The 23308-nt window shown below is 39.6% G+C and overlaps 1 protein-coding gene across 2 annotated transcripts in view; it reads left to right on the top strand.

The window, feature by feature from the left end:
- tacr1a (tachykinin receptor 1a) overlaps nucleotides 1–22273 on the top strand; it is a 52585-nt gene extending 30312 nt beyond the window's left edge. For both annotated transcript variants that reach the window (XM_015019385.1, XM_015019384.1), the window contains 4 exons: nucleotides 458–652; nucleotides 13156–13306; nucleotides 15140–15336; nucleotides 20167–22273. In XM_015019385.1, coding sequence (XP_014874871.1) covers nucleotides 458–652; nucleotides 13156–13306; nucleotides 15140–15336; nucleotides 20167–20512 — 889 coding nt within the window. In that variant the 3' untranslated portion in view covers nucleotides 20513–22273. The remainder of the gene's footprint in view (nucleotides 1–457; nucleotides 653–13155; nucleotides 13307–15139; nucleotides 15337–20166) is intronic.
- The last annotated feature ends 1035 nt before the right edge of the window (nucleotides 22274–23308 follow it).

Genomic DNA, 23308 nt, shown 5'->3' with positions numbered 1-23308 from the left:
TAATCAAGGCCTTCCCCATCAAACACACTTTACATGTTTTTACGGATCTGGCTTTGTGACGTGCAGCTGCGTCAGAACTGGAATGGGGCCCCCCTGAACTGTTCCCATGAAGTTGAGAGTGTTACATTGTCCGAAATAAGTTTGTCTTAGCAGCGAGGAAATTTCTCAACTTATTGCACGGGTCTCCTTCCGTCACAGGACCAGAAGTAAACCCACCGAGTTCTTAAGAACGACCCATTGTTTCACAAATGTTTGTAGAAATGGCCTACATGGCTATAGTGGATGAAATTTGGCCATGGTGGCGACTGGAAGTCACATTATGTTGGTGTGACTGCAAATGGGCGAAACATCAAATAAACCTGCTCCTCTAAGCAAAAGATTGCCAAATAAGTCACTTCTGTAAATGGACAAGTGTTACAATGCCAACAGCCATTGTAATTTGTCTTTGCTTCCGCAGGTACATGGCCATCATCCACCCTCTGCAGCAGCGCATGTCATCCACGGAGACCAAGGTGGTGGTTGGTGTGATCTGGGTTCTGGCTCTGCTCCTGGCCTTTCCCCAGTACTACTACTCCACCACGTACCAGCTGCCCGGCCGCGTGGTGTGCTACATCGAGTGGCCCGATTATACCACGTTCGACTTCCAAAAGATGTGAGTTCCTCCGCGTGGGAGTTTTTCTGACACTCAAGAGAGCATTAATAACTTTTCAGCTGACAGCCCGCGCGGGAGCGGCTTGTTTGTATTCAGGGACAGGGAGTGTGTTGCGCTTTGTGCTTGATAAACGGAGGCATCTCGCAGCTGTTTTACGTTTTTCCCCACAGTGAAAAAGGAAAAAGCAATCAGTTTGAACCGGACAAAGAAGTAGAAACTGACTGAGGCTACACCATTTATTTTAATTGCAATTCTCCTTCTGCAGCTTTTAAGGTGCTGAACGTTTCCTGAGAGAAGTTCTTTTACGGGAGCAAAAAGTCAGGAACTCAGAAGACAGGAACAAAGAAATTTACAGATTAAATGACTAGTGATAGGAAAAATTAAGCACATCCTTTGAATGAGAGAAAAATCTAAGACTCATTTAAGCTATTCTTTTTTTGATCCTTGGGTAGTCAGCGGGGTAAAAATAACAGCTTTTCATGTCAGCACTTAAAACGATGAGCCCCACCTTGCTCAGCTTTTGATTCTTATTTTAGCTCATAACACTTTTCTAAGTTAGCAATCTGAAATATTAATAATTCTGACAGCTTCCCATTTAAACATGATTGTCTGAGAAGCTTAGTGTAAACAGAAATTTGTACGGCTCCCTTCAGCTGTTTATCACAGAGCGGCAGATTGATTCAGTTTGTTTTTGAAGGAACGGCTCGTGTTTATTGGTGCTATTGATTCCAAGTTCTCAAAAAGCCAGCTGTCTGCCTTTGCAATTCTGCTTTAATTGTGTGAATGAGAAAGAGGCCTTTCAATCATCCCTTTTAGGAGCCATACGCAGGCCTGATTTTTATATTTGCCGCTCTAAATTGCAAGGGATTTCGACAGAACTGCCAAGGGGCTAGCTGCTCAGAATGCTAAATTGTAAACTCCAACCAGAGTTCAGCGTACTCCTCAGGCATGCTTTGTGTTTTTCTGATGAAAGTCATGCAGGGTCAAACTGCCGACTCTACTGCAGCTCATTTCCTCTGTCGGTTCGTAGCAAAACGCTTGTTGATTTAGTTGGAAATGTTTATTTTTCTTACTCCGTGCCGACTTTAATTGGATAAATCCTGCTGTGGAGATCTTATTAAACATAAGCAACAAGACCATGGACGTTTTCTTAGTGCCATTTCAGTAATGTACGTACAAAAACAGGAGCTGATATTCATGATAAAATAATGCATGATTTGATATATTTTGTCCCTAAAACAAATATGATAAAATATTTGTTTGAAAATAACTGAAAGATTTTGGACTGAGAAAAAAAAGAAAAGAAAAAGAAGCAAAGGTCAGAGAAATCTGTGCCAGATTTTTTCCACAACACTTAAAGGAAACAGTTTCTCTGTCAGGTTTTCATTTATCTGCCAGATTTAATTTAGGGTTGAGAAAGACGGTTCAACAAACGCAAAGAATGTTTCACAAGCTCTAAGCGACCTTGGTCAGACTGCAGAGCTGGAGGCGACGAGTCGTCTCTCCTCCAAGTGTAATGTTTCTCTTGGATGCTAAAATAAACCCAAAGCATCATACCAGCCATTTAACAATGACAGAGATCATTCAGACAGTTTATTCATGCATTTCTTCAATAGGATAAAGTGCAGGATAACTTTGTCTCCACCGAGTCAATGATAAAAAATTTCACAGAGCCATGGCAGACAGACTATAGAATCTTCCATAGGAAAAAAAAACAGTTTGTCTCTGTTGAGATATTGAGCTTGCTCTTTACTCTAGGCTCGGTAGTGTCTTCTGTTTGTCTCTTTGAAATCCCAGACTGGCGCACACTTGAAAGCAGACACACAGGTGCACCTCCACCAAAAGCAGGAGGAGTAGCAGCAGAGAAACGCCGCTACGCTGACGCACATGCAGGCCCACAGACAGTGACGGCGCTCCCCCGCCGACCTCTGACGTCTTCATCATCTTCCGCGTCTGTCGCGTTCCTCCGTGGAAACACGGCTTGTTAGAAAAGCCGCCTCACCATTCTGTGAAGTGGCGGCAGCGACTCTTATTTCTCATTTTAATGAAAGCGTAATTGCGGCCGCTTCAGAGGTGAGTGAAAACATAAGGCAGTCGTTCAAACTCAGATGCCGGAGCTGTAAATGGCACGTCTGATATGAGCTGACCCCGGGTCAGGTCCCACCTGTTGCCCCATCGCAGGCGTTGTCTTGCTGCTGCCACCGCCGTCGGCGTCTACAGCCATCCTGGGGGTCTGTGTGCAGGCGGTGGGAGCTGGTAAGCCGGCTGTGTCTCAGAGGAGGGGTATTAATAGATGTTGTTTGTGAACGCATGCTAGCGCGGACAACTGCTCAGCCCTGAACCACCTCTGAAATGTTTTCACATAAAGACACATGAAGACACAGTAATCCAGAAAGCTACTCTATATTATTTTTACATGATGTGTGCCTGTTTCCCTTTTAGGCAAAGACGATGTGACAATAATTTATTTTTTTTTTATTTTGTTTTACTCTGGTTATTTTGTTATTTATAACAATTATAATTGCAAGCAAGTTTATAAGTTGCTAAATTTTAGCCTGACTCACAGTTCCAGTGCTTTAATCCCAAAATAACTTAAAGGGGCAGTATTATATTTACCAGCCACAGAGAATCATTTTATAGCATAATGTGTTACTTATCTTACCATTAATTGTTATAAAAATGCTGTATACGTCAAATATGACTTAAAGAAATTTGACTTTGAAATGTAATCCCCTGAAATTAGGCCTCTCTCTCTTTAAAAACTCCTGCTCTTTCTGACATTCTGCCTTCAGGAAATCATCACAGCATGTCAAAGCTAGCATGGAAAATTCTTAACCTCTGATATATTTTGTAAATATGCAAACCCTTTATTTGAAGAAAAAGTGCACATTTTTAGTTTAACAATAATTCCTACAATTTTGTCGCGTCCTCCTCAACCCAAAATCATGTGAGTGTGATTTTCTGCAGCTGCCCGGCTAAGTCCTCCCCACTGCTGTACCGCATGGGTTTGAAAAAGGTGGAATACCTTTTTTATTTCCTTTCAGTAATAAAAAAGGTCTGTACAAGGTCATATAGGAACAAATTAGCTGTCAACCTTAAAACCAAAGAGATAAACACCAGGAGGCTTATAGACACTATCTGTGCCATAGTCTTTAAGTAGCCAGTTCTGTAAATATATAGAATATACAGGACTGGCTATAGCAGATACAGCCATGTTTCTGCTGCAGTGTTACGTTCCCTGCTTAGCTGGAGAGGGAGATGTGGGTCAAGTGTTCTTGAAACAGTGTCAGGTGAGACTTTACGGCACAGCTGTGACTTTGTTGTAACAAGCCCGTTTGTCTTCGTCAGCCGCTGTGTGCCCAGGCATCGGGACACGCGCCAATGATGGAGGAGCTGTTGTCCAGTTTACACAAGCAGGGGCTAAACACAATGACTCACTTCACTGCTGATCTCCTGTGAGAGCGTCTGATGATTGAACCCTAGAAGAAGCGGAGCCTACTTCTACCGCCTGGTAACCCAGTGACCCCGTAGCCCCGTGGGAATGACAAAATCAGGTCACGTTCAAAAATGTGCTTCATGAGAAAAAAATACAAAGACAGATAATGAAGATATACATAGGAAGAAATGGGCCCAAAAGGTGTTCTGACCGAAAACACGTTTAAAACACTAACTCAGTGTAAAAAATGCACTGAGCCGCCCGGTTCTGGGGGAAGTTCCTAAACTAGCCTGTGGGTCATATGAACCTGCCAAAGTCTCAAAAAACAACAGAGATGCAAGGTTTCCTGTTATTTCAGGTATTATTTTGGCTGTCATTTGTAGTGACGGGCCAGTACCAGACTTATATCACCATGGTAACCTCAGGTAAAAATACTGTGTTGTAACAGCATAGCTTTTGGAAAGCTGTACAATGTAAGTTCTCCCCAAGACACAATTTTACATGAAATGGAAGTCAGTTTTAAAAGTTCTTTATTATTGTGTTTTGGTACAGCTCTTTATGCTCCCAGACAAATGTTATTAAAAAAAAACAACAAAAAAAAACGACCATTTGTGAGATTACTTTAAATGTAACATCGTTTTGGGCGAAAATGTACTTAGTACTTATTCACACTTAAAGTAAAATGTTATGAAGTGTCAAAATACAGCTGATTTTTGTCTCACTTTCACGTGACATATAGCTTTAGTGTGCATATGTATTTGTCGCCATGGCGTAAATTTTAGGCTGCTGTCTTTGTACCGACTTTGATTACACATTTAAATTCACATTTCCCAGCCGCTGGCTTCTGCTTTTTAAGCATGATCAAGGAAGGAAAACATTAGCAGCGTCCAAAATTAAAGAACCTGATAAATCAAAGTTACGGTGCAAAATGCGTCTACGTGTCTGTGACCTCTGCTGAGGAAAATTATTTTGATTCTGCTTGTATGACAACAAAGTGAAAAAGTACAGCATCTACTCCCCAAAGCGTCGTTTATCTTTGGCTGCTGAGTGCCTGCTTGGGCCCTCTGGGGAGCCTGGCTCTGCCTGCAGGTCTCTCTGCTTTCACAGTCATACTTCACCTCCAGATGGCTCATTGTGAATGATGAAACTTGTGTCACCATTCCATTTAAATGCATTCCGTGATTTGATTTGATTTTAAGCCAGTTGAACGTTTGAAAAAGTACTTTTTTAAGTGTCGGGGGACGCTTTTCATAGGGAAACACATTCACCAAGACGTCTCAGAGGTAGAGGAACAACACACAGGTAGCCAATAACACACTGGCGTGTAAAAATAGATAAACACACACACCGGTTTTAACACCATAATTTAACAATTTACTACTAGATTTTTTATATATATAAAATGAGCATGAGAAATTATTAATTCTGTTTCCAATACACAATTTTTTTTTTCAAATTCAAAAATACTTTATTCATCTTAAAATATTTGGGATGAATAAAGGTCAGTGTTGTTGTAACTGATATTATCTAAAGCTCCAAAGAGTCGTTGTAGATCCTGATGGCTGTGAGCAGAAGTGATTTATCTGATTTGTGAACACAACCTTTGAAATATGTCTAGTTAACTTGCAGTATGATGTTACTTGCCCTGTTTTTTATTTATTTTTCAATGAATATCCGAATCCATGTCAGAATCTGTTAATTCACTTATCCAAACTAATCATTTAAGAAGCCAATGAAATCCCTAAAGTTCAGCACCTATCAGTCATATAATTTTACTACTATTCTTTCAAACCCCTCTGACATTAATGGCCCAGATAATCCTTGTGCATAACATTTAGGATATTTGTTTGCACTTTTCAACAACTTTCTTAGATATATACTTTCATACTAGTTATTTAAACTCAACTGTATTTCTAGCCATAGTTTTAGCATGTCTGTTTTTATTATTAATTCTACTGCAGTAATATTTACATAAAGCAAATCAGAGACTAAGGGGAACAAAACACGCTATTAAGCTGTACACTAAATGTAGAAGAAGAGAAGCTGAGTGTTTTAGCCACCTTTGTCTGAACACATTTGGAAAGTGGAGCTCTTCTTTATTTAAAGCATTAAATGGATCTGAAAAGCTTTTATATTTTTAAATCTCTAGGAATCTTAAAAGCTCATGCGTTGTTGGAGCATTATGTGCTCCGGCTGCTGAGGACCGGTGGGTCCATGCAGATGGCTACTGGATAGAAACAACATTAAAACATTACTGTACCATCTGCGTCATGGATTGTAGCACACAATATCTGTTCAAATGTCCTTTACACTTTTACATTTCCACATGACAAAAAACTCCATGGCAAAAAATATGTGTGGCCGAGTTACACACATATTTCTCTCTGTAACTCAGCCAACAATGGCAATATTAAAAAAAAATATTTTTCCTTAACATAGAAAGTTCTGCTGTTTCTCTTTTTCTTCTCTGTTCTTATGAGTCACCAGTCCGATTTTAATGACAGCATTGGTTCTGATATTGAAACACTGAGGTGTCATGACAACGTGCCAGATCCATACGGGCAGATCTGTTCAGTTTAATTCTATGCTTTGTGCTCTGAGTGTCTTTATTATTTATTTTATATTATTTTTAAAATTCCCAAATCTTTTTTCCTGTGAAATAATCTTAATTTGTACATGTTTGACCAAAATAATCAACCTATTGTTTTAGTCAGTTTCAGTTTATTTATTTAAATTGGCTGTTCTACTCCTATTCACACTGACTGAACAAACCAAAGTCATGTTGTTTTTACATGATTGTCCAAGCTTGTGAGGTTTCCGGTGTATTTCAGTGTGCTGTACTGGTGCAGAGTTATCAAATACATTTGTAATTCACTACATTTATGTCTGCGTTCTAAAAGACAAACATTTTAAGTCAGTTCAACTGTTTTTCTGTATCGTATCAAATCAGCCTGTATTGAACCTCAGATTACTATCGGAAGTGAAAAAAGTGAATCGGTGCGCCCCTCGTTAACGGGGAGTTTTTCCTCTCCACTGTCATGCTCAGTGCAATATTTAACTAGAATCAATTGGAATGAATGTAGGTGTGAAACAACATTTTTTGTAACGTGTCTCCAGACTGAATTGATTTGAATCAGTAGCAGCTGACCCACCTTTTAGAATTACAAACAATAGAATAGTGACTTTGTGTAGAAGTCCATTTATTCTGTTTGGCAGATTAACAGCTGTGATCATTTTAAAAGGACCTTTCAGCTACGGAGGTTTTTGCTTGATTTAGAGCTGGGATTTCATTTCCACAACCATCACTGGGAAAAGAACAAAGATATTCTGAAACCTGAAGAGTCACTTTGGTCTGTCCTTTTTAAGTTAGAAATGAGTCACAGAAGTATCAAATTATATTAAAAGATTTAGACAAAGAAGTTATTCAGAAAAACCGTAACTAAATTTTCTACTAAATCTTCTCTTCCTCTTTTATTTTCATCAATTCTATTCTGGTGTCTTTTTTTATCTACACCTTTTCAAGCTAGAATTTAAAGTATCTTGTGCACTTCAGTGACTGTGTGTATGTGTGTGTTGGTGTGTCAGATGGCGGACGTGATACCAGCCCTCAAACCGTCCCCAAAGTCACTTCAATCATGCAAATCGGTGTTATCTGAAAATGAATGCACCAACTATCTACTTGATCTACACCTCCGCTTTTGATTCACTTTGTGGAGGAGTTAGCAGCTACAGTAGGAGCTCTCCTGAACGAGAGCGTGTGCTGCTTCATCGGGGGTGATCTGCATGTCCTTCCTTGGCAACACGCCTTTGGCACCAAGAAAACATATTTCAAGTTAGGAAGATCTGGCCTCTAAACTGGCCAAAATAATGACTTGTCTGCTTGTAAACGTGTTTACTGGTAAATAAATAAATTTTAATTCGTGTGATTCCTTACTTAATTTGGAAATGGAGAATATCTACCAACAATCCAGAGAAACATTTCAAGAAGCATTTGTTTACATTCCATCAAATGTCCATGTGTTTAATCCTTTGTATTCCATTAATAATTTTGAATGAATGAATGAATGAACTTACCATCAAAACAATTAGTTAATAGTATATAATGTGTATATTATGTTTTATGTGTCGATTTCCCTCATTTCTTCCTATACTGAAGAATATGCACACCCAAAAATCTGCTAGATTACTTTCAGAATCAGAAAAGTCAAACAGTGAAATCGCAGAAGTATCTAAACACCAATTAAATCTCCCAAGAGGACTTATCCATATTTCTCCTTTTCAACTTTTCTTTATCCTACAGTTTTATGAGTTGTTGGCAAACAGCAGATTAATGTATTATTGCCCCCTAGTACTGCTCTGGTTTATATGCTTTGAATTTTCATCCTCATGAGAGTTTTTGCAACAGTTCAATAGATTCAGTCTTTGGTTAAAGACGGGGTCATTTAGACCCCACTAACGTTTTACTCTGTGTGCGGTACAGTGGGGTCACACTGACCCCATGTGCGCTTTTATGAGGTTTTTGTGTGTGTGTGTGTGTGTGTGTGTGTGTGTGTGTGTGTGTGTGTGTGTGTGTGTGTGTGTGTGTGTGCGTGCGTTTGTTTGTAATACCTTGTGGGGACGATTTTCCTGACATATACTACGTTGTGGGGACCAATTGCTCCTCGTGGGGACCGGAGCCTGGTCCCCACAAGGGGAAACCCTGTTTTTGGGTCAGGGGTCAGATTTAGGGCTAAGGTATGAATAGAGATTTGGATAGGGATAGGGTTAGGTATGTGATGGTTAGGGTTAGGAAAAGGGTAAAGGTAAGGTTTAGGCTGTAGAAATGAATGGAAGTCAATGGAAAGCCCCCACAAAGATAGCAACACCAACGTGTGTGTGTGTGTGTGTGTGTGTGTGTGTGTGTGTGTGTGTGTGTGTGTGTGTGTGTGTGTGGTTACGGGAACTGACGGTCTGACGGGACAACCCCCATGCTTCTGACCTTTACACCTGTCACGCTCCTCCTGAGGGTCTCGCTAAGACAGAGGAAGGGTTAAGAAATCATAACGACCAAGATTCGTCATCAGGATCAGTTGTTCAGTGTGTGATCCTCAGACTTTCAGCCGTCATTCAAAAATACTCTGTAATGGAGTGAACAGAGTTTAGAGTGTTCCCTATTTTAACCAAGTTTTACTTTGAAGTAGTTTAGTGTCCACAAAGATGATAAGATGATTACTTACTCAAAGTCAGCTCAGGCTTCTCAGTCTGCATGTATCCACTAATGGAAACTAGTTTTTCATTGCATTCGGTTTGATTTTGTTTTGTTATGTAGTTGTTGTTTTTTTGGTTTTTTTTGTTTTGTTTTGCTTTGCTTTTTGGCTCCACCAGAGCTGTCACGGTAACACACGGGTCATAAAAAGTAAATAAATGTGTGCACATTTGTAATGGAAAAGCAGATACTATGTACAGAGACAGATATTTACCAACACATGGCATGTTTACCTGGACTTTGGTTCTGGAAATCCACTCTGACATGAATGAGTTTTACATAAGAAGTCAGAAAGCTGAGATTGTTTTGCTCTTCATCCTCTTTTATCATTTCCTCTAATCAGCCTCCATCAGTTGCGTCTGTGTGGCTCCTGTCCGTCTTAGGCAAATGTGACAAAAGTACTGACTTTGTGTGTTCAAGCCACGTAGAAACTTCACACCTTTTTAGAAAGCAGATTTGAACAACTTTTGAAGAATTTAGCGTTGTTGTGTTGCTTTCAAGTGAGCAAATACATCCGAGACTCAGACTGAATAATATATTTCAAGAAAAAAAAAAAAACTCATGAAGACAAATTTATTGAAGTCTTCTCCTCTTAGCTCATTTGTCTCTTGCATGCATACAAATCACACTGGGGCAGCTAAGTGGATTTTCAGCAGCTTCTGCTTTCTCTTAAATTGATTTTTGTCAGCCTTGCGGAGAACGCTTGTAGAACCTTTAATCGCAGTGGTCTGGCAGGATGATTGGCTGTTTGCTTCACAATTACAGAAAGATTAGATTTTGCTGCTCTTTTCTTGAACCATTTTAAGCATGTCAGTGGCCAGCCCTAAAAATCACAATAAACACAACTCAATTGTATTCATTGAAAGGTAAATTTGTCCGAGGAACGGATATCTGAATAGATTTTTAATTAAAGTTGTAAGCGGCGATGAAATGACTTTTACCCTGGTTCTGCTCCGACCTTGTCTGTAGGAGTTGCTACAGCTTCCTGTTTGATATTGAGGGATTGGACAACTTCTTATAAAATGTGAATTATTTGACTTCAGCTTGATAACTTTTATCTGACACACTTTGAAGCCAATCAATGCTTTAAAAAAATTAAAAGCTTGGAAAGTGCAGCTGTGAGGAGGAGCTTTGTCCTCAAAGGCGGAGCTAGGCCCACTCAGGCATTGTACACAGTCAAATGGTTGCCATGGAGATTAAAGGATTTCTCAAACATGCTTGAAATAATCAAGGCAACATACATACATAAGGTATGTGCTTGATGAGGGAATAACATAACATGATATAAAGCAAAACCAATACTGGCCCGCTAATGACATAAAATATAAGACTTGAAAAAATTGGTTAAACATTTCACTTAATCACCTGACAGAAGTATTTTTTCTCTATTTTACATCTATGTAGAATTTAAGCAAAATAAAATTAAAAAATTCTAATTTTCCAAAAAGAAGTTTCAACATTTTAAAAACGTATACAAACGTGCATGCAAAGAATAATTTGGTATGTTTTCTTCTTAGCAAATATCGGTCACTATTCTTTAGTTGTTGTTTGAGTTTGCTTTAGGAGACTGTTGTTGAAACCCGTACAGGTCAGTTGCACCTGTAAGGCAACATCACGGATGTTTCCATCTTACAAGCTTACAGACAGAATGAGAAGCCTCTGGCTGAAGAGCGGACACAGTTTTTGTTGCATTTTGCATGGGCTGAGCACGTTTTATATTGTCTGTGGGAGTGCGCACCACAGCATGTTGTAATTTGTGCTTTGATTTCTCTTGTGCCTCTGCATATTTAACGGGAATTAACATAACTGTGGTTAATTACCACAAAAGTGGGCTGATGGGCTTATCTTTACATTGAGGACAGCGGGGAGAAATGGACTGATTCCCTGTGGATCACAGAGTCCGGCACTGTTCTCCTGCTGAACTCAGTTAATCACAACATACTTACTTGTTTGAAGCCCAGAAAGATAGGATACAATTTTGTGCATTTTAACAGACATTTTAGTGGACATTTCGACGCGCACATGCTCAGCAGAAAGCAAATACTTTCCACTTAGTGAGCAGGATCAAGCAGTGTGTCCATGACAGATAAGCAAGTCATTAGCTCCATGCTTAAACTGTCATATTAAATTATCCCATAAAGGATTTTAATTCACTGGACAAACATTGTTGAGAAGCTGTGCCTGACGCCACACACCAAATTACTAAATAGAATTAAAAAAGACCAACTGTGTTTTTAACACGTCAATAAGGACTGATTCTAATGAAGAGCTTTGTCTCTGGAGTTTTGGCTCAAGAAAAAACGATTTCAGAAGTTTTTAATTAACTGGGGAGAGACTCTGATACTCCCCTGACCTCAAAACAAATCTGACGTTTGTTATCAGATTTTCTGGGCAGGGAGTTCACTCCAACTGTCTATGACTAAAGTTCAGGACCCTCAGTAGCCTAAATGCCTTATATACTTGGACTCATTTTCATTGTTTTTAGTTGTGTCGTCTAACAGAAAGCAGTTTTTGAGTTAACAAATATAAAGTAATTGTGGTGGATCACCAGTACCTATTCAGCAAATACATTATCTTTGTAATGAAGCATTTTGTCCTGTAGGCAAAATGCTAATTCTCCTCGTCATGGAGCTGATATAAATTTGTTATAAAAGTATTACTGATTGCACTTTAAAAAATAGGTAACTTTATGTTATTAAAGGTAAAGTTTAAACAGCAATGATTTCTTGGTTAATGTCAAGTTGTCATAACAAAGACATTTTGAATAATGTCAACTCTGTATTAAAAGTGTCATAATTTACCGAATAACACTTTATGACAACAGTCATAAATATTCATGAAGGCTTATTCATGTTCATGACAGGTGTTATGTTAATGACAGTGTCATGACAGTCTTATTCAACCCCCTTCAAATAAAGTGTTACCGTTTTTTTAGTAGGAATGAAGGTTTTTGTTCAGCTTGTTCACATTTTCCAATCTTCACCTGTACTTGAACTTGTTTGTCTTGAATGGAGGTTTTGTCATACATTTGCACGCTGTCACTGCTGCTGTTCTTCTCCTTATTTTACACTACAGTGTGAGGATACAGAGAAAAGTTAGTTTTAGACACAGAGACAGAAAGATTAGGAATCAAACATTGACTTAAACAAGAACAACAGGCATCTGTATTACCAGGGAAGGCTGTGTAATGATCACACATCAGACACACTTCTGTGTAGAGGCGAGTAGATTGATCCAAAATATTGATACCAAGTCAGTATCGGATCGATACTTGTGTGGTAAGTTTGCTACTTTAGCTACATATTCCCTGTTGAAATGTTATTTTATTTTTGTGTTGAAGTTTCTCAAGGATAACTAAATGCTTTAGATTTCCTCTCAAATTATATTACTTTTGTGCTTTGTCTTAGGCAAAATGCACCCATTCTTTTTTCTTTTTCTATTGTTTCTGTTTATCAAGTTAATATATTTTTGCAGACACCTTTACACTTTGTACAAATTTTGCCCTAGCTTTTAACAAAATAATTCAATGGGAAAAACACACACAAAAAAAAAACACAAACACCGGGAAGTCAGAAGTTAAATACAGCAAACCCAAATAATAAAAAGTATCTGTATCGATACTGGCCACATATTCACTTGTTATCGGATCGATACCAATATGCATTATAAGTATCGATACTGGCCCTGTATTCTTATCAGATCGATACCGATATGCAGTATCGCACGCCTCGACGCAGAAGATAATCATCCCTTCATCAAACCACAGCTTTGCTTCTGCATTTCCGGTTTGACCAGAGATGTGTGTGCGTGTGTGTGTTGCAGATACCATGTGTGTGTGGCCATCCTGATCTACTTCCTGCCGCTGCTGGTGATGGGCTGTGCTTACCTCGTGGTGGGCCTGAACCTCTGGGCTAGTGAAATCCCAGGAGACTCCTCCGACCGCTACAAGGAGCAGCTCACTGCCAAGCGCAAGGTACCCTCCACCCCCCGCATTTCTGACTCCTAACTACGTTCATGTTATCTGAATGCTTTTTTTTTTCCTTATTCATGTCTGTACTTTCCTTCCTTCAGCAGCAGTGACTGCAAGTCTTGCTGCGTTTGTTTTGTTTTGACATAAAATAATGATGCTTGTACCACAGAACTGAAGCCAGCGCTCGTTGCTTTCATGTCGTGCTGCTGGTGCTTTTCTAGCCCACCTGTTGTCCGTTCCTTTCAACTACCTACAGCCACTTTACCCACTGCTTTGCTTCAGTCCATTTTCACCGACATACCTGGTACTTTCTTTGCAGTCATTTTCACATATCTTTCTTTTCCCAGTGTCTTTAAAATTCTGGATGATGGCTTTGCATAGACATGTAGAGATTAGTGGACATTTAGATTCTTATCTTGAACCGCTGCCATTGCTGCACTTTTCAAATGGTTTTGAGTAAAGTTTAGTCATCTTTGAATGCACATATTTTTCCAGTCAGTAAAACTCTGATCCACCCTCTGCTCTAATGAGCCAGCCTCTCACATCTGTTTCATTTCTCAGTATTTTTTTTTCAGGTCATTGACAGTCAGCAGAGCCAGTTATTGTCTGCTCTCAGTAATGATGCGCTTACAGACATAACATTTTCATTTTGACAGTGGAGAGTTCAAACCAACCGAGATTTTCTCTCTTTTTTTTTTTCTTGACAGCAAGTTTTGTTGCAACCTGTTAGGCAAACTGAGAGGTTTGTCTTTGGAAACGGAGTGAGAGCTCAGTCCTCAGCGGAGATAAATCAATGAACCACAGCTTTCTTTGTACAGAGGCAATCTTTGTACATTAATAGAAAACTGACAACACCAGCAGTAACATTGTTGATAGTAATGTCTCTCTTCTTTAATCTTAGATCTAATACAGTAGGAAGCAAAGATTTGGGTTCCTGTTGTCCGCACACTACGGTCCCATTTACGTGAAGAGGCTCTTCATTTAACCTGCAAGGTTTTTTGTTGCGATCCAGCCTTTAGTTTACACACTAGTGACAGGAGTCACTCACACTCATCTTTTGAAACCAGGTCAGAGTAGAACTCCACATGTGTGAAAAAACACATGCGCAGAACAGGGTTTATTCTATGCATTCACAATCAGAAAACAACAAATAGAATGGCAGCTAGCATTGTGCTACTTGTTTAGGACAAGGAACATGAACATGAACACTTAGTTAATGGGAGACGGGTTTAAAATGAGGTGGAAGCTAAGAGTCGGAAGTGCATGCGCGTTCCATGACATGCTAAAATGACAGCGCAATCTAGTGGCCTGGCATGACAACTACAGCTGACCCCAGGCGTCTTAGTGGTTGCCATTTAAACATGGAGCCTTTTCCTAATCAGCATCCGAAAATACCACCAGTTTCCAGGCAGTGGTCTCATGTAAACGTAGACTACCTCTCTGAAAGATTCATCTCCATAAGGTAAACAGTGACGTTGGGACGGTTCTCCATTGTTTGTTCCCTAGATGTTTTCAATGTTTCCAGAACTTCTGGACATAAAGTCCTTTACAACATCAGGGACCTTAGAGGAATCCCCAGTCTTAGTGTCATCACTCAGTCATTTGGGTGATGATTTGGTTGCATTAAATAATTTTCCATCTAAGTCTACACAGGAAGTAATGGGTGTGTATAATTCGAGGCTTAACCGTACATGCAAACTTCTCCTAAAAAGGCATCTGAAAGTTATCAGTAACCAACCAGACTGTTCAGATCAAGGGTTCCAACATTTTCAGATCGTATCCTGCTGCAGAGAAATGTTTCCTGATGCCACTCTCGTGCTGTCTTTTGTCCAACAGGTGGTGAAGATGATGATTGTGGTGGTGTGTACATTTGCCATCTGCTGGCTGCCCTTCCATGTCTACTTCCTGCTGCACCAGTTCTTCCCTGAGCTCTTTGAAGAAACGTACATCCAGCAGTTTTATCTGGCCATCATGTGGCTGGCCATGAGCTCCACCATGTACAACCCCATCATTTACTGCTGCCTCAACGACAGGTTAGTCAGCACCTCCACACATGAAATCTGTTATTCACACCTCATTTTCATAAAGCCTCGTATGTTTACCATGTCGTCTCAGCGAATACTGATTTGAAAACAGCCTGAAGGAAACCCTCACGAAGGTTTGTATGTTTGTGGTGGTTATGATTTGGTCTGTGCGTTTCTTTGAAGAACTTTGAAGGTTGCTCTTCAACTTATTCATAATGAGTTTTTCTATACAGAAGTAGTGGAATCTCATCTCAGGGCGGAAGCAAAAATGATAGCGTATGCATTCATTTCTTTTGACAGGAAAATATCAGAGTAGCTCTTTCAAAGCAACCAGCTGATCTGAAATGTTGAAGCAAAATGCTGATTTCCAAACATTTAACTCATGATGTTTCAGCTACGAATCAGAAACAAGTGAGAGTTGCTAAATGACCCGAGTGGCCAGGCTAACTACTTTTAGCTATGTGATTCCATCTCTCTCTTGGTCCATTAACTCTCCTTCATAAAAGCCAAAAACTACTTCAAGCGAGTGTAAAAAAGTTTTTTTTTTGCAAAACTGAAAAACGTTATTTCAAACTTTGCCATTTCCATCAAACTTTACTAATGAGATCCATCAAAAATGCCTATATAAAACATTGATGTAAACACAGTTTATAGAGTCCTGTGAACAGCGCAAGTAAATAGGAATCACTATTTATATTTGCCATTGATTGCAGTTTATAAATTACCCATATGCCACTATTAAATATATGTCTTTTATTTGAGTGTCATGAGGAGATACCCCAGGTAATCAGGATTACACGTCTACATAACTGGTGCTGTAGCATACACAGTTTGATCACCAGGTTTTTAATTATCAGATGTTTTTGAACAAGCTGAAAAATGGCGTGGCTCTGCACTCATGAACAACGGCTTCATTTAAACCGGATCAGAACACTGAATTCATCCCAATGCACACTCACTGTACACAGACGGCTCTATATTCGCTTCAAAGACCTTAAAACCCAGAACTTGTTCTACAGATTGCGACTGCTCACGTGTAGACCCATGTCACCCACAACACACACAATTTATGATCCAAGACATGAAACACTTCAGCTTCAGCGACAAGTTGCTGTAAATTCAGCGCAGCAGAGAGAGAGACTGCTCATGCTCACTTTGGAATCACTCGTTCAGGAATCTGTCAGCAGCCTGAAAGCTTCCAAAAACAGAGAGAGGATAGGATAAACATCAAACTCTCTAAATGATCTCAGGAGCTGGTTAAACGTGAGGAGTGGGCGTTGGGAATGTAGCGCACATAGCATCCAACTTCTGAAATATCAATCCAAAGTCTTGATTTTCTTGCAAAACAGAGACAGATGGTCGGCTCTGTTTGTTGTCTTTAATCGTCTCCCGTTGTTCTCTCCTCCAGCCATTTGTCTTTGTGCAACTGGTGAAATGAGATTTCACACTTAGTTGTGTTCTCCAAGGAAATTCATTCAGTCCTAATAAGGCAGACATGTGGGTTGGATCAGCTGAGGCTGAGTCACTGTTTCTGTCCAGGTTACCAGCAGGTTTCGGCTCATTTCAGATAAAACCCATCACCCATCAGCATCCCCCCTTCTCTGTCATAGGTTGTTTTCTTCATCTTGTCATCCTTCTTTACAAAAAAACCCTCTCTTTATTTGTTCACATCTTTTCTCACTGTAAAAACCTTTGAACAGAAGATCATCCTTGCATATCCTCTGATTCAGTGGAATGTCTAAGTTATTTTTGTCTGTTTTCTAACAGCTTTTCAAGTGTTAACAGACACAGAGATGCTTTGGTTAGACTGCTTGTGCTGTCAGACAGTTCGAGAACTGCTATTGCCATTTATTCTTTTTTTTTTACTCATCTAGTGAAGTATGTACAGTAGTAATTCATCACGATGGAGTTGATGTAAACACCGTGTCCAAGTCGTCTGCCTGCGTGAGTTGACATTTTAAAGCTTCCTTTCTAAGCTAAGCTCTCTGAATAATCATCCACTGGATCCAACCCAACAAACCACACAGAGGTAGTGGATACAGAATCTATAAATTACTGTTTCATTCATTAAACAAAAAAAGGTAACACTTTATTTGAAGGGGGGTGCATAAGACACTTTCATAAACATGACACCTGTCATGAACATGAATAAGCCTTCATGAATATTTATGGCTGTTGTCATAAAGCGTCATTCAGTAAATTATGATACTTTTAATACAAAGTTGACATTATTCAAAATGTCTTTGTTATGACAACTTGACATTAACCAAGAAATCATTACTGATATAAATTTGTTATAAAAGTATTAATGATTGCACTTTAAAAATTAGGTAACTTTGTTATTAAAGGTAAAGTTTAAACAGTAATGATTTCTTGGTTAAAGTCAAGTTGTCATAACAAAGACATTTTGAATAATGTCAACTTTGTATTAAAAGTGTCATAATTTACCAAATGACACTTTATGACAACAGTCATAAATATTCATGAAGGCTTATTCATGTTCATGACAGGTGTTATGTCATGTTAATGACAGTGTCATGACAGTCTTATTCACCCCCCTTCAAATAAAGTGTTACCCAAAAAAAAACTGTAAGAACCAGTTTGACCACAAAAACAACAACAAAGAGATCTGAAAGGACACAACTGTGCTAACATAGCACACAAGTTTGAAGAACTAAGCATGTCACATATTTTCTTTTAGTCCAGAGACTAGACTAATCTGTTTGAATGTATTATTAACCATAATATAGAGCTTAGTCTTTGTAACGAGCAAGTGTAACATTAATTTATTAATCTGGGATTAACAAAGTGAAACCAAATCTGAAGGTGTTACTTGCTGTATGTTATGTAAACGATCGATTCCAGGTACGAAAATGTCGGTGTTTTAAAGCTTCCTTACAAGCTCTTTGAATAATCACTCACTGAATGCGCCGCATCGGGCCACCCATGCTTCCATTTTATGGTGTTATTGTGATTATTATCTTACCAAAAAAGTGTCCCTAATCACTGCCAGAAAAGCACAGCGCAGTGGTAATTTAGAGCCATTGTCCACTGAGGACATTCAATTTCATCCATTAAATTAAATATCTGGATCTTTAGCAACTAATTGGTCTATTATGCTCCCTTGCTGCAGCAGAAGCATTTAAATTAGGCTGTACATGTTGAAAGAAGTGGTATCTGACGGTAATCTCATTTGTGTTTTTCCATACCATACCATCTTTATTTATAAAGCTCTTTAAAACAACCACAGCTGATACAAAGTGCTGTACATTAAAACACAACATAACAATAAAAAAATAAAAACTCTTACAGTTTAAAAACAAACATACAATTTAAAACTGGATCCCGCTGGAGTTGAAAGCCAAGTAAAATAGATGGATTTTAAGACGAGCTTTAAAAGTGGACAGTGAAGGGGTCTCTCTAACGTGCAAAGGCAAGTCATTCCATAACTTAGGACCCATGACAGAGAAAGCCCTGTCCCCTCTGAGCTTCCTTCTTGATCCGTACCTACCCTTTAGGTAATGTGTTTCCCTCCTATATACACTTGTAGTTGGTTATTTGTCTATGAACTGACGAAGAACTTGCACAAAGGCTACATTTAAATGTAGTTTTGAGAAGCCAAGGGCACCACTTTTCAGATCACATGTGACGTTATTGCGTATGATCAACATTTGATAGCATCAGTCAATTTAAAGTGCATTTACCTCAGGAGGTGTTGCAGCCAGTCACACGCTCACACCCAACGTCGACTCTGCCAAGCTTCACAGACATTTTAAAATCTGGACTTGGATATTTTGGACTAGATATGATGGAAGTTCTCTAAAAGTGGAAAATCTAAATGGGAACTCCAAACAGTTTCTCACTAGCCAGTCTTCTTTTCAAAATTTAACATGGGTGCTTGTAAGTAAAAGATAAAGATAAAAATAATCTGGTTTTAAAAACAAAAGTGTCTCTAAAAACCTTCACCTACTCAGTCTAATCTCCTTTAGAGAACATGTAGCCAATTGCTTTATGGAGCAAAACAGAGAAACGGTTACTAGCTTGTATTGCTAATAATTGCTAGCCTGGTAATGGTGAATGTCAGTTCACAAATCCCACCAGTTTTCAATAGCCAAAAGTGAAACTTTTCCGTGACGACAGACAGCAACAAAAGTTGAAAATGTTTTTCACTTCTTTGTGTTGCGTCGCCAGCCCGCATGTCCACATCTACATGTACGAACTAAAATTTTCACATATGAATTACACCAGCTGCTCGGATGGATGGGGACACACTGTCGCCTCATTGCACGAAGTTCCACAGGAAATGAATGGAGAGGGACATTTCTAAAATCACTTACTGGATCTAAATATCTGGAATCTTCAGACATGTTTGGTTTGAGACACTAAAATATTTTCTTAAACATTTTTTTAAAACGTGCGTACATATGGGCAGTTGCCCAGGGTGGCTTCACAAGTGGGTGAAGTACCCAAGAACTAGAAAATAAAATATATCTCATCTGTCAGTTGTTCCCTGAACAAGTTTGCTACTACTTCCATATATGAGTAGGGGAGTAAGTTTCCCTTAGTTGCTGTTGGGTATTGTGAGACTAGACTATTTGCTTTCTGCTACAAAAAATAATCAATCAGATAATTTCTTGCATTTTAATTGGTTGGAGCTTCCCCAGGGCACCATTTCTGCAAGAATCACAATTGCGTGCATATTTGTATTTCCAGCTTTGCGCGATTAGTCTGAAATTTTTTAATTGATTGACAGCACTACTTCAAAAGGACTACAGTGGCAAGCTGTAATATTTTGCAGCTTAAGTAACTAATTGTATTCTCTCTGTTTTTCTGCATCAGGTTCCGTGCTGGTTTCAAACAAGCCTTCCGCTGCTGCCCCTGTGTCCCTCCAGGCTCCTATGAAGGCCTGGAGCTGAAGTCCACTCGGTACCTGCAGACCCAGACCAGCGTTTACAAGGGAAGCCGGATGGAGACGACCGTTTCCACTGTCCTTCATGTCGGAGAGGACGCAGAGCATCCCAAGGTCAAAGTCAGAGGAGGTCTTGGACCGGGAGGGGCTGCCGTTGGCGTGCAGCCACACAGTTCCACCATGGACTTGACTTCCAACGGCTCGTCGTCAAGGAGCGTCTCCAAAACTGTATCTGAGACGTCCAGTTTCTTCTCCAGTAACAACCTGCAGGAATAGTCCTGCTTTTCACCAGACAGCAGTCAGAGCGCGTGAGTTTGACTGTTCACACGGTTGCTTTTTTCGTTCGAGGGATTCGGATGGAGTATAGAAAGAGTGTGTGACTTTACCTGCTGGTGCCTGTCAGTTTCTGAGTGTGTTTTAAAGGAACGTTGTCCTACAGAACTGAGCACTGCCATCACTCACAGCCCAACTGAAGAAAAAAACTAATTCATAAGGATTCATGTTTATCGTACACTAGAGCCAAACAGCAGCAAATCAAGATAAGCACATTCCAGCTTGAAGGCTAAGCAGAAGCTGAAGCTGAAACTGTCATCTCCCTTCTTCACAGCTTCTGATCGTCAACGTCGCTTCCTCTCAGTGCAGAAAAGAGAGGGTGGACTCACACATTCTCAATCACACAAGCCATGTGACTTCACACAGTCTATTTTGGACCGGAGCCACCGTACAGCATGAGACGAACGTGATTGTAGGCAGGGCCTGGCTTTAACAGAGGAACTTCTCTGAAAGACGAGAAATTCTTCACACGTTTAGCTGAGAGACACCGCTGACGACAGGAACGCTCCGACGTTTCCACCGTGAGGAACAAAGTATCAATTCTGAACTTTAACAGAGAATTTTGGCGGTTGCTGTGTGCTGTGTGTGTGTGTGTGTGTGTGTGTGTGTGTGTGTGTGTGTGTGTGCGCGTGCCACTTGATCCAAATGTTAATTCTTATCAGCCCAAGCAGGACTGCATTGGGAATCCACCGTGCAGAATGTGTGTGTATCTCCTAGAAAGAGCGCTTTAAAGATCCCCTGTGGGCTTTTCTGAGAAGTTCTGGCAATCAGCGCAAACACCAGCAGCGACTGGCTCATCTTTCATCTGTCAAAACATTGACTTCAACAGCTAGCAGCACCGTTTCTGAAAAACACAAAGGTTTTGGGGGGGGTTTTGACGCTGGAAAAGTAACAGCAGGATGGATTTAACCTGAATCCAAAAACGCAGATCAAAGAAAACCATATTTCAGAATCGAACAGATCTAAACAACGCGTGGAGCCCTGTGAGTAACTCACCGGTTCAGAGTTCTTGGCACCCTGCTCAGTGTTTATCGAACACTTAATTACAGGGATTAGAGTAGAGTGATCTTACAGACTGTGAAGGATTTACAGTGAGTAGTTGCTGTGTCTTTATGTGTTTTGGCAGGATTTCGTCTACACCTCACACTCTGTGTCTGGAGCGAATGTCTCCTTCCTTCTCACATCCTGTGTTTGAGTTGTAGATGATGATGACTTCTGCCATGTAGTCGTGTATGTAAAGTGTGATCTAGCCACCCGGGAAGGAATATCAGGGCCGAAAGTCTTTGAGAATCTTTTGGACTGGAATATTAAACGTCCGTGGTGTGTAGCTCTTTAACATGCAACCGTGTGCCTTGCTGCTTAGCATAACGTCTGTGAGAGGCCAACAGGATCACAGCCGCAGCTCAGGCTGCTGTTGTCCAGAGAAACCAGGCAGTGAGGCGAGGAGCCGCAGACACCTACCGGGACAGTCTGTTACATCCTACAGCATTAACACCCCCAACATTCATTTATATACACATAGTAATATGACCGGTGGGTTTAGAGTTTATGCTTTGTTGCACTGTTCTTACTCAAACTCTTAAAAAATGGCTTTAAGGTCTAATGTAATATAATATTAATTGTCTGAATGTGATATCTATGGAAAAGGTTATTACATTTTGTTCTTTGATTGTTTCATTTCTCATAAACGGTCAGTTTGATTAATTGACGCCTGAATGTTGTACAGATTTTCTGCAGTGTGCTTACTCACTAAATCCACAAGAGTTACATATTTACTTTGTATAAAAAAATAATAGCTAAGCATTAGCTCACATAATGCAGTGCCTCCAAGAAGTCTCAGCGAGGTGTTGATGTCTCAAATCTAGTTTTTGTTCACATAAGGGAAATGGCTTTATATTTGCATTTTTTTTAATATAAATTATATTTTACAGGTATAGTTGGTTTACATCCTGTTTTTAAAATGGGTACTGCTGGCAAAATCTGAAAATGTCACCATAACATCCACACACAAACACCAGTCACAACAGACTATACAGTTAGTTATTTTAAACAAGAATGTCCTGATTTTTGTTAGATGGTTTGAGAATAGGTGTATGCTAATGCCGACTTAAATTTTTCCTTAAAGTTACTAGGATCCAGTTCATGTTTGTGCCTAAAGCAAATTACACTCCACATTTATTCGGTGTAAGAATATGCCAATTATAAGCACCATAAAATGCTCTTTGATTGATGAAATGTACCATGGCACTTCAGATGTGTGTCCTCTACAGCAGTCTACAATGAACTCTTCTCTTAAACCTGCTAGTTTTATGCTACATAGCTCACTAGGCTAAAGTTTGCAATGCTAACTTTGTGAGCTAACTTTAGCATGCTAACTCACTGTTTTGGGTATGACTTGGTGATCATTCTGCTCCTTCCACAGTTCACTGTCACTCTCGTTAAATGTGTGTGCACAAAACATACAGAAAAGCAAAGTTCTTTAACGTCATAAAACTCAACAGTAAGAAGGCAGAGAAGGTGACGTGGCACAGAAAGTAGAAAAACCTTAAGAATCTAAGCAGAAAACTCAACATAACGTTCCAGGAACTCCCAAAGTAAATGATTCAAAACTGCCATGATTGGCAGTTTTGAATCACAAGGACAGAGGTCTATAAAATGTTTAGCACGAGCGCACGGAGGTGGATTTTTTTTTTTTTTTTTTTTTTTTATTTTTAAAGGTTCTTTTTTTTTTCATGGTCT

This window comes from Poecilia latipinna, unplaced genomic scaffold (genome assembly GCF_001443285.1).
Source record: "Poecilia latipinna isolate Pla-1442-1.1 unplaced genomic scaffold, P_latipinna-1.0 Scaffold2424, whole genome shotgun sequence".
NCBI lineage: Eukaryota > Metazoa > Chordata > Actinopteri > Cyprinodontiformes > Poeciliidae > Poecilia > Poecilia latipinna.
Note: the sequence above shows the minus strand (reverse complement) of the source record. Positions and strands in the feature narration are given on the sequence as shown.